Source organism: Hyperolius riggenbachi, chromosome 12, assembly GCF_040937935.1.
Source record: "Hyperolius riggenbachi isolate aHypRig1 chromosome 12, aHypRig1.pri, whole genome shotgun sequence".
Lineage (NCBI taxonomy): Eukaryota > Metazoa > Chordata > Amphibia > Anura > Hyperoliidae > Hyperolius > Hyperolius riggenbachi.
Genome location: NC_090657.1, coordinates 186,057,076 through 186,071,682, shown reverse-complemented (window position 1 = coordinate 186,071,682; position 14,607 = coordinate 186,057,076). Strand labels below are relative to the sequence as shown.

General features: G+C 43.8%; 1 protein-coding gene and 1 long non-coding RNA gene across 5 annotated transcripts in view; one reads left to right on the top strand and one right to left on the bottom strand.

Moving 5' to 3' along the window:
• Positions 1-14,607, top strand: part of LOC137541205 (formin-H-like) — a 174,937-nt gene that overhangs the window by 60,471 nt on the left and 99,859 nt on the right. The window contains exon 2 of one of the 2 annotated variants that reach the window (XM_068262386.1): positions 553-645. In XM_068262386.1, the coding sequence (XP_068118487.1) occupies positions 553-645 (93 nt within the window). The other variant, XM_068262387.1, reaches the window with a different exon arrangement.
• The window catches only part of LOC137541206 (uncharacterized), a 426,898-nt gene that overhangs the window by 352,603 nt on the left and 59,688 nt on the right, over positions 1-14,607 (bottom strand). The window lies entirely within an intron of this gene.

The following is a 14,607-nucleotide window of genomic DNA, read 5'->3' as shown; positions in this document are numbered from 1 at the left end:
CCTGCAAACAGCTTTGCCCTTGTCTGTAATTCTTCAGTATGTGAAAGCCCAGCCAGCTCAGAGGACGATTTATCCAGCTTGTAAAAGATAAGAGAGAAGAGAGAAGCTGCTCTAATCCTAAATAACACACAGGCAGTGTGCATAGAGGGGCCTGGAAGGGGGAGTTCATAGCAGAACCACAACACTGAAGAACTTGGCAGCCTTCCAGACACAGGCCCACAAGTCTGACAGGGGAAAGATACATTGATTTATTACAGAGACAGTGATAGTATAAAGTGCTGCAGTAAGCCAGAACACATTAGAACAGCTTTTTGAACTTGTAGGATGATAAAAAAACAGGATGCAATTTTTGTTACGGTGTCTCTTTAAGATATCATCCTGAAAATATAGCACAAGTACATCAGAAGAAAACAAAGAAGGGAAGAAAAAAAAAAGTCAATATCATATTTTATAAACTTTGCAACAATCATAAAAAAACATTTGGAAATATGGCATGGACTATCACCGACTAGACATTGTTACAAACCAGCTGCTTATGTTTGTTCCTTTCAGGTCAGCCAGGAGGAGCTCCTGAGTATCCTGAAGAAGGTGAGGGACAAAGATCTGACCATAGACGAGGCCATCGGGTCGGTGAAGAGGAACCAGGTAGGAGAAGGAAATGGTCCCAACCCACTCTATCAGCTTACTGTGGACGTTTCCCACCATACTGGGATGGTCAGTGACCTTCTCCACATGAACTGTGAGTGGGGAGAAGGTTAGAACCTTGAACTTAACTGGTGTGTCTCTAGCAGGGGAATTTCTCCATGTCACTAGGCCAGAAAATGTCCCAATGAGGGCAAAAGGCTAAAAACCTGACAGCTCTACACCTTGTCAACTCAAACATTAAAAAGAGATAGCCATACCATCTCAGGGAGAAAAAATAAATAAATAATTGCACTGCACTGTATTGCACTGTCCATGTTTTGATTTTAGTGATTTTTCTACAGTAAAAAAAAAAAAAAACACCTTCTTAGCATTTCCCATTTTAAGTGTGGTTATTTTGACGCCTATCTTGATGTAATTTCCTCCCTTACTCTCCTCTGCCTGATTTGCCCGCCCTTCACTATAGAAAGTGCATTGTGTCAGCATGATAAATATTGGTCAATCAGAGAGGAACAGAGGTGTGGGAGGGGAAAACAGGAGGGCAAGAGGCTTCAGCCAATCAGGCTGCATTAGTTAAGTCCGAGGGGAAGTAGAGAAGCAAAAAAGGACAACCCAGCATGCTTTGCAACTTCCTTTTTGTGCACCAAATTTTGTGTGTACCAAATAAGAGTCAGGTAAACTGAGGAATGATCATTTATTAACAAGAAAAGTAGTAGTGATTTTAACTTTTGTTTTCAATCATTTTTATTAAAGTTTTAAATTTTAACATATCATGTAAAAGACCACAGCATTTTTGTAATACATGGTATATAGGCAAATAAGTTGGCGTTTGCATAGAAAAGCGAAACTGTTTACACAGATTAAGGATAAAGACCATTCATTTGATGTTACAATTATTAAACCGAGTTGTGCAGCCAAGGGATTTAAAAACAATGTATGTAATGGAAACAAAGGTTACATATTAATAAACCTAAAGAAGAACAATCAACATTTGTCTCTTCATCCAGGTATAATGGGTAGGGTGTTGAGCCTATAGTGTGCGACTTAAAGGGAGTCAGGAACCACCCTTTCATGAAGCCAAAAAGGCCGGGTAGGACCAGACTACCTGCAATAAATGGGTTAAAAGTTTAATTGGCCTAATCACCAGCGTGACTAGGCGATGCTGAGTTACAATATTCACCAGGAAGGGAAGTATATTAGGGATAGGTCATGGCGTTACTCAGCTGTTTTCTATGAGGAATAATAAGCCAACACAAGTTTCAAATAGATAGTAAGTGATTGAGTATTAAACGTATGGAAATATGCAAAGGTAGGAAAGAGACAGAGAGTGAAGAATAAGAAGTAACGACAAGGAAGTATAGGAAGTAAGGGACGGGGAGTGAACTTCCAGGAGTTTGAGAGCCATATAAATACATCCAACCAGCGCATCGTTAGATCAGGTAGCTTGAATCCATTTGTCATAGTCCGGGCCATAAAGGTATTCTATCAAAGGTTGCCAAATTTTGGTAAATTTCCCCATTTTATCTTCTATTCTGGCTCTTAGTTTTTCGAAAAATAGGATGCGTCCAAGTCTATTCCTAACTTGGTCTATTGATAGAGACCTAGAGTTCCAAGCAGAAGCTATAGTAAGTTTAGTGGCAATAAATATGTAGTTAACTAGGGAATTTTGAGCATGGGATAGTTCAGTGTAAGGAAGGCTCAAGAGAGCATGAGCAGGGTGTCTAGGAACATGCACATGAAGTAAGGATGATATCCAGGTACATACCCTCATCCACAATCTCCTGGCTATACTACAGGACCACCAAATGTGACCATGGGTGCCCTGAGAGGGACAACCCCTGAAACAGTTAGGAGTATTAGACCTATTAAACTTAGCTAATCTGGATGGTACTAAGTACCAACGAAGAAGTACCTTATAGTTGATTTCTAATAGGTCGGCATTGATTGAGGTAGTAGGGATATTGTTCCAGATGGCTAGAAGATCCTCGTGATCAATTGAAATATTAAGGTCTTTTTCCCAATTTTGAATGTATGCTGGCTTATTTGTGTTACGTATTAGTGTCAGTTCTTTGTAGATTAAGGAGATGATTCCAGGGGAGAGGGGGTCTGTAGCACAGATATTTTCGAATGTAGTCCGCGAAAGAGGAGAGTTGGAGTATGAGAGGTGTTGCCTTACAAAGTGGGTGATCTGCATATAATGAAAGGTTTCGGATTGAGGGATTTGATTATGTTCCCGAAGGTATGTAAGCGAAAGAGGGCCTGAAGATGAGGATAGATCGTAGACTCTAGTTCGGTGATTGTTTATCCACCATAGATATGGTTTCGAATTAGATATTGCCTGTTTAGCATCCTTATTACGTATTTACCAGATAAAAATAAAGAATTGATTTTTTATTTTATGCCCGACAGTTACACTTAAAAAAAAGTTTTCCCTCCCCTTTTTAACTATACCACATTGCATAATTTTAGTGATTCTCTTTTAGTGATTTGATTTACCTCCATACTACGCATCAAACACGTTACTTAAATGGGATTGTCATTCAAATGCTAATAATTATGAGCCTATGCAAATGTTATGCTAATTTTATCCAAATTTATACAGAAAACAGACCAATCAAACCAAATCCAAGAAGGGTTAGTAAGAGAGATTATAAATTAATGAAAAAAATTGTATGCAAACTTGCTGCAATTGGATGTCAATGCTGCATGAAATTGCTTAACAGTTGAAATTAATTGAACCTCTAATCATCCCTAGCCTAGAATAGTGAGATGATGATATTCAAAACTGTTTTAAGGTGTCTTTAACTATGATCATATAAAAAAGTTATGTTATTACATAAAGTAAATGTAATCCAAGAAAGGATAGCAATAGATGCTTCATTTACTTAAAAACATTTACCGGTAAATAATAATATCAGGATGACCTCATTATTTTAGGGATGATCTGATTTATGAGACACAAGTAATTCCAAGCATTCCCACACTGGATCCTTTTAAATAGAGATGGCTCGAACAGTTTGCAGGCGGACTTGCGCTGTTTGCGTTTAATGTGAATTTTTTAAAAAAAATATTTGTTCGCATTTAACATTATAATTTATAGCCGCCGATGTTAGCAGTTAATAGCAAAGCCCCTTCTGTGCTAGTAACACCAAATTTGCAGGGTATGTGGAGGAAAGTGGGTACAAGAGAAAGAAAACTAACATTTTCAAAAAGACTTCTTAGTTTTTGAGAAAATCAATGTTAAATCGAGGGAAAAAAAGTAGCAAAGTTACTACGGTAAAATCACAGATAATATATAGAGATGTCCCGAACGGTTCGCATGCGAACTTCAGTGGTTCGCGATCGTACGCCAACTATATGCAAGTTCGACCCGCCCCCTATACTACTTCATTAGGGTCAACTTTGACCCTCTACATCACAGTCAGCAGACACATGGTAGCCAATCAGGCTACACTCCCTCCTGGAGCCCCCCCCCCCCCATAAAAGGCATCTCTGCCAGCAGGCCGCTTGACTGCCTTCTCCGCCACCACCAACAGGGTCCAGGTGTTTTTTAAGGCCGCTGCAAGCAGCTGCCACTGACAAAACCAATAGCAATCTTTTCTGGTGTGTGTACATGCCTGCCTAATTTTTCTGGCTTCACTGCAGCAACAAAACAAAAGGCATGTGCATGTGTCAATTCCCCTTCGTGATCATTACCTTGCCGCGGTAAAGGGGCTTACATATCACAATGAAGCAATGACCGGCGGCTATTTGAGTATGTCGGGGGGGGGGGGTGCACATCCAAGATAATAAGGTTGTTGCTTCATTGTGGACAGACCAAATTTGATCAGCTGGACACTCAATCACTGTTGTTCTGTCATTCAGCTACCTCAGCCTGACCATATGGGCTTCCCTGCTCTCTGGCCATGGTGCGCACTAGTCCAGCACAGCCATCACTACACAAACAGCTGCTGTTTGCGGTGCGTCACACAGTGAGTTTGGTCTGTCAGTGTGAAGCAGTACTCTAATTACCTGATTGATGTATACACACTCAAGATGTTTTAAAGCACTTTAGGCCTCCAATTTAGCATGCAATGTGATTTCTGCCCTTAAAAACGCTGCTGTGCGTCAAATCCTGATTTTTCCCCTGGACTTTTGGCGTGTATCCCACTCCGCCATGCCCCCCTCCAGGTGTTAGACCCCTTGACACATATTTTCCATCACTTTTGTGGCCAGCATAAATGTTTCTAGTTTTCCAAGTTCATATCCCCATTGAAGTCTATTGCGATTCGCAAAAGTTTGCACGAACCGAACTTTTGCGGAAGTTCGCGTTCGAGGTTCGCGAACCGAAAATCGGAGGTTCGAGCCATCTCTAATAATGTATTAACATGTATATAAATTTGTAGTGTTCAAGAGTATGGGAAATTAAAAAATAAATAAATAAAAAAAAGTGGAGGTCCCCTCCTCCCGTTAACCCCTTGTCCCCCATGCAGGCTGGGATAGCCAGAATGCGGACCCCTGTGTGGAGCTTTGCACCCTGAGCTATACAGCCCGCATGGTCCATGGTACGGGGGTGCTCTGGGGGAGAGGGGCGGCTAAGCCTCCTCCTCTCCCCCAGAGCCCTTGTCCAATCCATGGACAAAAGGCTCTTCCCCACCTCTGGTGCCCAGGAGGATGTGGGGGCCACCAACATCCTGGGGGTTCATGGTGGTATCTGGGGGTCCCCTTTAAGGGGACCCCCAGAGGCCCGTCCCCTCGCCATGAGAAATGAGTATAGGGGTACATACAATTTCCACAAAGAGCTAAACAAAATAAAACCACAACCACAAGTAAAGCCTTTTAACCCTCCTGGCGGTAACCCTGACCTACACTCGGGGTAGCCGCTGCAGAGGATTACATGGCCCCGGGAGTAATTTTTTGAATAAAATTTGTTGTAATACTTGTAGCTAGCATTAGGCTAGCTACCTGTGTCCCCGATCCCCCCGATTGCCGCTGTTATTCGTACCCCTCGCGGATCCCGCGATGGCGCAGCCTCTCCAATCACCTCCAGGCTTCACTATGGGGAGGATCGGGACTGCGCATGACATAACGTCAGACGTCATGTCTGATTGTCGGCATAGCGATGACTGAAGCTGATTGGGGAGGCTGCAGCTCTCGCGGAATCGCGGCTGGGTAAATATAAGCGCAGGCGATCGGGGGGGGGGGGGACACAGAGGTGCGGGGGACACAGGTAGCTAGCCTAGTGCAGCCTCAGAAACTGCGTACCGTACTTACAAACACTGCATCCCCGCGGCTGAAATCATTATACCCCCCCCCCGAATCCCAGCGCAAACATCCACGACTTTTTTGGTCGTGGATTTTGCTGCTGGAGGAGGCAGAGCTTACCGTTGTAGCTCTGCCTCCATTCTTGTCAATCAGCGCTATTCGCCGCCTCTTCCCCGTCCTTCTCAGTGAAAAAAGACAGAGGGGCGGGGAGAGGTGGCGATCAGCACCGATTGACGGGAGTAGAGGCAGAGCTATTTTACAGGAAGCGATCCCCTAATGTCCCCCCTGGGATTTCATGGGGTATTATAACTATTTCAGCCACGGGAATGCAGCATTTTAGGTAAGGTATTAGGGCTAATGAAGTTAGTGAAGTAAAAATAGCATTTTAGCGAGACTTCAGAGTCTCTTTAACCAGTTCACCCCCAAGGGTTTTTACCCTAACGGACCAGAGCAATTTTCACCTTTCAGCGCTCCTCCCTTTCATTCACCAATAACTTTTTCACTACTTATCACAGCAAATTGATCAATACCTTGTTTTTATTGCCACTAAATAGGCTTTTTGGAGGCGATATTTATTTTCAGTAATACCTTTTCTTTTTATGCATTTTAAAGGGAAAAACAAGGAAAAAAATGAAAAAATACACGATTTCTCCATTTTCATCCCCTATAGTTTTAAAATAAACACTGCTAATGTGCATAAAACACACACATTTTATCTGCCTATTTGTCCTGGTTATCACAATATATAAATTATGTCCCTAGTGCAAAGTATGGTGACAATATATTATTTGGAAATAAAGGTGTATTTTTCCTATGTTGTGTTTTTGTTTTCTCATTGCATACTACCAATGAATTCAAGCCCTTATTTGCAAATATAACAGTAGTTCACCCTCATAGCATACATATTTTAAAAGCTGAGTCCCTAAGGTAACTATTTATGCATTCGGTTTTCAATTCTGTCACTTTTGGTGTTTTTTACAAGTGTTTTATTTTGGTACAGAGTATATGGAAATAACAGTTTTATTGCTTCTCATTCAGTTTGCCAAAAAATCAAAATCAAATGACATATGCATAATCTCTCAAACACCCCAAATTATCTTCTCTTGCTTGTCACGGTTAAAATGATACCCTATACACATCATCAGATAGTGTTTTGGCCACATAATACACTGTTAATCATGAGCAGCACAATGTATTTTTCAAGGCCATTTTTTGCACCAGAAACAATACAGTCATACTTTCCCAGCAAAACCCCTGGTGTCTCAGAACATTGGATATAGGTCATAAATTATACCATTCTGAAAACTAGAGAACCAGACCTACCCAAATATACATATTTTGTAACATTTGCACTTTTGCGGTTTTGATGAAATTGCACCGTAACTTAAAAAATGTTTTTTTTTTACAGTTTTCTTTACTTTGGCATGAAAAAACAATTCAAATGACATATGCATAATCTCTCAAACACCCCAAATTCTCTTCTCTTGCTTGTCACGGTTAAAATGATACCCTATACACATCATCAGATAGTGTTTTGGCCACATAATACACTGTTAATCATGAGCAGCGCCAATGTATTTTTCAAGGCCATTTTTTGCACCAGAAACAATACAGTCATACTTTCCTAGCAAAACCCCTGGTGTCTCAGAACATTGGATATAGGTCATAAATTATACCATTCTGAAAACTAGAGAACCAGACCTACCCAAATATACATATTTTGTACCATTTGCACTTTTGCGGTTTTGATGAAATTGCACCGTAACTTTGAAAATATCTTTTTTTTACAGTTTTCTTTACTTTGGCATGAAAAAACGATTCAAATGACATATGCATAATCTCTCAAAAACCCCAAATTCTCTTCTCTTGCTTGTCACGGTTAAAATGATACCCTATACACATCATCAGATAGTGTTTTGGCCACATAATACACTGTTAATCATGAGCAGCGCCAATGTATTTTTTAAGGCCCTTTTTTTACCAAATGCAACAATGTAATTCTTTCTTCTCAAAGCCCCAGGAGTGTAAGACCATTCAATAAAAGACACAAATGTTACCATTCTGAAAACTAGAGACTCAGGCCTACTCAGTTGCAAATAGAATAATTTAGGTGAGGCCTAAATCACTATCCATAACATGAATGACAGATACATTGGAACTCACCATTGCAGGTCTAGCAGGATGGAGAGAGGCCAGAGGTCATACGCCAAGGAAAGCCAGTGGTCAGAAGATGGGGGGTGGTCTGCAGAGTAAAGTCCTGTGGCAAACACTCTCGCCTTGCAGCAGCAAGTCCAAATGGGAAAAAACTATTTGCAGGTTGTAGGAGTCTTGGGTTTCCTCTAAGCTTCTGGGTTTCCTCCCACACCCCCAAAAAAGGTGGTAATGTTAACTAGTGGTAATTGTGAGTTCCTTTGAGGGACAGTAAGTGGCAAATAAAAGTAGAGAGGAAAAAGTCCAGTGAAAATTTAGGGTAATGAAGAAAAAAAAATAAAATAAAAAATAAAGTCTAATAGCTGCTGAGGGTATGGTATGCCTCAAAGCAGCCGGCAACGCAGAGTCCCGGCTGTGAGGGGCACTTTGGGCAGTGGTATCTGCTGTCTTTCCGCCTCTTGTGCTTGGTGCACACTCGGCATCGCTTCTGTGGCTTCGCCTTAATTGGGTTCGGGCGGATCAGGGCAGGAAAATGTTTTCCCCTTAGGCGAACTGCTCCATCCAGTTGCATTGGATTGTATTCCTCCATAAGGTTGACGCTTTCATTGATCAGCGATTTCAAAGCTTGTCGCATAAACGGGAGGTAGCTGTCACCGTGGCATTTCTTTTTATAAAGCACAAATGCGTTGTGCATGGCCATCTGCAGGAGGTAAAAAAAAACTTTTTTGTACCAGGCCCTCTTTTTTTTTTTTAAAAAAGTAGTAGGAGAGCATTTGGTCCGCAAGATCCACCGCACCCATATTTTTTGTGTAGTCGACCAATGCCATTGGCTTCTCGATCCGCTCTCTGGAGGTTGTGACAGGAACCACTTCTTCATTATGAATTGAAGTCAGGACCATGACGTCTCTCTTGTCCCTGAATTTTATAGCCAGGAGCTCACCACTTCTGAGACTGTGTGTTTCCCCTTTCGATAATTTTTTATTAACCACCTGTGGTGGGAGGCCTTCGCGGTTTGGCCTCACTGTCCCACAGGCACCAGTCTCTGCAGAATATAAAAATTTGAAAAGGGGAATGCTGGTGTAGAAGTTATCCACGTACAGATGATAGCCTTGGTGGAGGAGTGGGTTGGCTAGTTCCACCACAATTTTCCCACTGGTTGGCATGTATGGTGGGCACCCAGCTGGTTGCAAATGGCTATCTTTGCCCTCATACAGAAAAAAAGAATAGGTGTAGCCAGTGCTGCTCTCACAAAGTTTATAAAATTTCATCCCATACTTGGCAGCCTTACTTGGGATATATTGTTTTATCCCTAATCTGCCATGGAAGGGTAGGAGGGATTCATCCACTGCAACCTCTCTCTCTGGGGTGTACACCTCGCTAAATTTTGTACTGAGGTGGGTGAGTATGGGCCTCAGCTTAAAAAGCTTGTCATGGCCAGGATCACCTTTGGGGACATTGTCCGAATTGTCGGCAAAGTGCAGGCACTTCATAAGAGCCTCATAGCGCTGCCTGCTCATGGAAGCTGGAAACAGGGGTGTTGCGTGCATAAAGTCCTTAGACCAGTACAGTCTTATTTCTGGCTGTTGGAGTATGCCCATGTGTAGTGTTAGGGCCAGAAACACCTTTAGCTCAGGTATGGTGGTGGGCTCCCATTTCTCAGCCAAATAGCAGGTGGGCTTCTGGGCAATATACTGCTGCGCAAACAAATTGGTTTGCTCCACAATGTGCTGCAGCAAATCATCACCCACAAAGAGCTGGAAGAAGTCAGCAGGCCCGAAGTTGTCAGTGGGCACTAATATTTCGCTTGCCCCTGTAAAAGGCGGGATGTTGGGTGCTACAAGGTTAGCGGGTGACCAGGTGCCCCGAATTATGTCCTCAGGTACCGGTGGGCGTACCTGCCTTTGCCTGGCTCCACTTCGGCCTCTGCTGCTAGCTGCAGCAGTGCTACCCACTGAGCCCCCTGCGGTGGCATCTGAAGGGCCCTGGACAGTGGTTCCCCTCTGGCCTGTGCTGCTAGCTGCAGCTGTGCTACCCACCGAGCCCCCTGCGGTGGATTCTGAAGGGCCCTGAACAGTGGACTCATCATCCCTCCTGAAGCGGCGAGACGGCTGCCCAACGCTCTCTGAACTGTCAGAATCTGACTCAGAGCTGCTGCTCGTTGGGTGCCATTCGCTCCCTGAATCGTCCCCACTGCTGCTGCTCTGCTGAAGGTAGACGGCTGCCTCCTCAACAGAATACAGTCTCCTCGCCATAGTAAGCAAAGGGGATAGATAGATAGATAGATAGATAGATAGATAGATAGATAGGTGGATGGATGGATGGATGGATGGATGGATGGGATGGATGGGATGGATGGGATGGATGGGATAGACAGACAGACAGACAGACAGATCGATCGATCAACCAAGCGATTGATCAATAACAGAAAGATTTTTTTTTTGTTTTTTTTGTTTTTATATGAAGATGAAAAGAAAGAATATAGATAGAAAGTATAGATAGAAATATCAGAGTAAGGGTAAAAGAGGGGTGAAAAAGTACAGAAAAGTACTAAGAAGTACTAAAAAGTACTAAAATAAAACAGAAAACCAGTAAATGGCAAAGGAGGGGGAGGATAAGGGGTTAATAAAAAAGTATGGGGATAAAATTTTATTTAAAAATATAAAAATCCTACCACAATCACAGTCTTTCTCCCTCACAGCTCCTGTCACCTCTGAATGCTGATTGACAGCAGTCTGAGGTGACAGATGAGCTGGGAGGGAAAGCAACTTTGTTTGCTGACACTACAGGACAGATCATTGTTACTGGCTTGTAACAATGATCTGCCTTGTTACTGGCACTTGATTGGCCCAGGGACCATGTGATTCCCTGGTCCAATCACCAAGCCGCGGGACCCGACGTGCGCGCGCAGCGGGAGCGCGCCCGCTTGCACACAGCAGCAGAGTTACAATGTAACTTATTAAAACGTCCTGTTGCCATTAATAGCGGCGAACATGACGTTTTAATGCGTTACATTGTCCCTAAATGGTTAATATCCTTAATTAACCATAAATACGTACCTGTACCTTTAAAACAAATGTTTCTGTGCCAATAACCTCTATCTTGCGACCTTGATTGAACTCTGCCAGCTGCCACCACAGCGCTCAGCTATCCTAAGTATAGCTGAGAGCAATATTCTCTGACGCTCCACCACTAGCTCCCGCTGTCCTCCCCACCCCCCACACCTGTTACCCCCACCCATGCTGGGTGCACTAGATGCCAGCATTGGTTAGGGTAATAGGAGTGGGCCGGTGGAGATGACAGCGGGAGCCGGGGAGGACAGAGATCTCCGCTATACTAAGTAAGAGAGAAAAAAGCATATTTGAATTTCCCTCCAAGGCTCCCCATGGGTTCCTTAACAGACCATTGGGGATCCTCCCCCCAGTGGGAGGCGGCGGTGGAGTGTCAGAGGATAATGCTCACAGCTACACTTAGTATAGCAGCAATAGGAGCGGCGGGGTGTGGCAGCGGCTGGCGGAGAGCTTCAATCTGGGTCGCAAGTCAGAGGATGTTGGTGAGGGATCATTACCGAGGGAATTTTTTTTTTTTTTTTAAAGTACAAGTTTGTATTTATGCTTAATTAAGAATAATAAAAGACTTTACTTGTGGTTGTATTTTTATTTCATTTAACTGTTTGTGGGAATGGTATGTACCCCTATACTAATTTCTCCTGGGGAGGTAACAGGCATCTGGGGGTCCCCTGCGGGACTCCCAGATGACACAATGCACTCCCCCCAGGACGTTGGTGGCCTCACCTCCTCCTGGGGCACCGGTGGTGGGGAAGAGCCCCTTGTCCATGGATTGGACAAGGGCTCTAGGGTAGAGGAGGAGGCTTGGCAGCCCTTTTCCCCCAGAGCCCCCCCCCCATACCATGGACCATGCGGGCTGGTAAAGCTCACGGCGTGAAGCCCCATGCTGCCGGGGCTCTGCATTCTGGCCATCCCAGCCTGAATGGGGGACAAGGGGTTAAAGAAGCTCGGGAGGTGGGACCCCACATCTCTTTTTAAAATATTTCCCACACTGTGAACATACATACATATATATATATATATATACACATACATATATACATATATACATATACATATGTATATATAAAAATCATATACATTTTTATACATTATCTCATTTTACCGCAGTAACTTTGCTACTTTTCCTCAAACTTTAACATCGTTTTTCTCAAAAACTATAAGGTCTTTTTGAAAATGTGTTTCCCGCTTGTACCCACTGTCCTCCTTCACATACCCTGCAAATTTGGTGTTTCTAGCACGTAAGGGGGCTTTGCTATTAACCGCTAAGTCGGTGGCTGATGAAACATTTCCTACACCCAGAATGAGAATTTTAAAATTGATTCTCAAAAACCATAAGGTCTTTTTGAAAAATTTCCCACTGTCTTCCTTCACATACCCTGCAAAATTGGCATTTGTAGCACATAAGGGGGCTGGGCTACTAACTGCTTCAATTTACTTGCCATTTAAGTCTATGGCGCCCGCAGCAAACTGACGGTTTGAAAACATTTGTAGTAAATTTGCAAATGTAAATACATCATAACCTCAAAACCAGTGTTGTTGGTGATATGTCGCCAAAGTAATTTTCACATTGAAAATAATATTTTCGATTTCGAGAACAAATGCAGAAAGAATATCGGCAGTTTCGCTCATAACCACTCTAAACAGATTCGACAATAGCTTGTTGAATATGCTTCTTGTGGCTTTGCTCCCACCTTGTACAAGGTTATATGTACGGTGCATGCGCGAGTAAGGTCCGTGCATGCGCGAGTAAGGCCCGTGCATGCGCGAGTAAGGCCCGTGCATGCGCAAGTAAGGTCCGTGCATGCGCAAGTAAGGTCCGTGCATGCGCAAGTAAGGTCCGTGCATGCGCAAGTAAGGTCCGTGCATGCGCAAGTAAGGTCCGTGCATGCGCAAGTAAGGTCCGTGCATGCGCAAGTAAGGTCCGTGCATGCGCAAGTAAGGTCCGTGCAGGCCCAGTAGAGCGAAGCAACCAGTGCATTGCTTTTTTTCCCCTGTGTAATCTAACCCTAGTGTGGCCAGTCCCTAAAAAAGTGCAAACACAGCACATACCGAACTACCATCACCTTCGGTGCACAGTCTGTTTTTTTTTTTGGGGGGGGGGGGGGGTCAGCAGTGGTGTAGCTAAGGAGGTATGGGCCCTGGTGCAAGTTTTACATTGGGCCCCCTCTAAGCACTCTATACATAACAATTGATACGGTGCACCAACACTTGCTAAGGACAATCACAATGTCGGAGGTGCAAAAAGGGGATGGGGAACAGTTTGTTAATGATTGCTACTATTTAAAGCATCTATAGAAGGTATCATTACCAGCACAGGACCAATAGAGCGCAAATACAGCAGTTGAGTGAGGGCTCCTCGGGGCCCCTCTGGCCCAAGGGCCCCGATGCGGTCACAACCTCTGCACCCTTATTGCTATGCCACTGGGGGTTGGAGCTTCTGTACACACACTAGATTCTTAGCAGACTCAAGCATATGTAATGACAGTTACGCAACTGGAGTAGAAACCACCCACATCTTATCTGTACTGTATACTTAAAGGACAACTGCAATCAGAGGGATATGGAGGCTGCCATATTTATTTCCTTTTAAGCAATACCAGTTGCCTGGCTGTCCTGCTGATCCTCTGCTTGTAATACTTTTAGCCATAGCCCCTGAAGAAGTATGCAGCAGATCAGAGGTTTCTGACATTCTCAGATCTGACAAGATTAGCTGCAGGCTTGTTTCTGGTGTTATTCAGACACTACTGCAACCAAAGAGACCAGCAGGGCTGCCAGACAACTGGTATTGTTGAAAAGCAAATAGATATGGCAGCCTCCATATCCCACTTGCTACAGTTGTCCTTTAAGACATGACCAGAGGGCGCTTTAGAAGGGGGAATTCCTTGAACAAGATTCTCTCTGCCCTTGCCCCTCGGTGCTTCTGGGCCCTGCCGCAGTCACATGGTCTACCTCTGCATTTCTTCTTCTCACTGATTGATTATCCCACGTCAACACGACTCCCAGGAACAGCAAAACGAATGTGAAAGTCTCCCCGCTTGGTGTGCCTCCCGCTGCAGAAACGCTTTACAATCTCATCTATCCTCCCGTCTCTGCTGCATACAGAGCATCCGCCGCTGCCGAAGCCAGATAAATGACTGTGTATCCCCAGTCTTGTCCGGGCCAAAAGGTGCCGCGGATATCAGAGAAATGACTCAGGCGAATATCCATCTTCCACCGCGATAACATGACGCTATGAAAACCGCCTTTATCACCGGCATCTCTCCCTATCTTCCAGCTGTAGGAAAGCCATCAGCGGCCAAATACATTCCACTTAAAGTGTCAGCCTAGCTTTATTTACAGCGCTGGCTCGGGATTAAAAGGTCTCGTAATGGGAAGCTATTGATAACATTTGCATTACTGAATTATTGATTGTATTCCCATTCTTTATACTCCCTGGCGGGGCATTTCTGTCTGGAATTATGAGTCAAAAGTGTAAAAAAATTTTCAGGAATTGTAGGCCTCC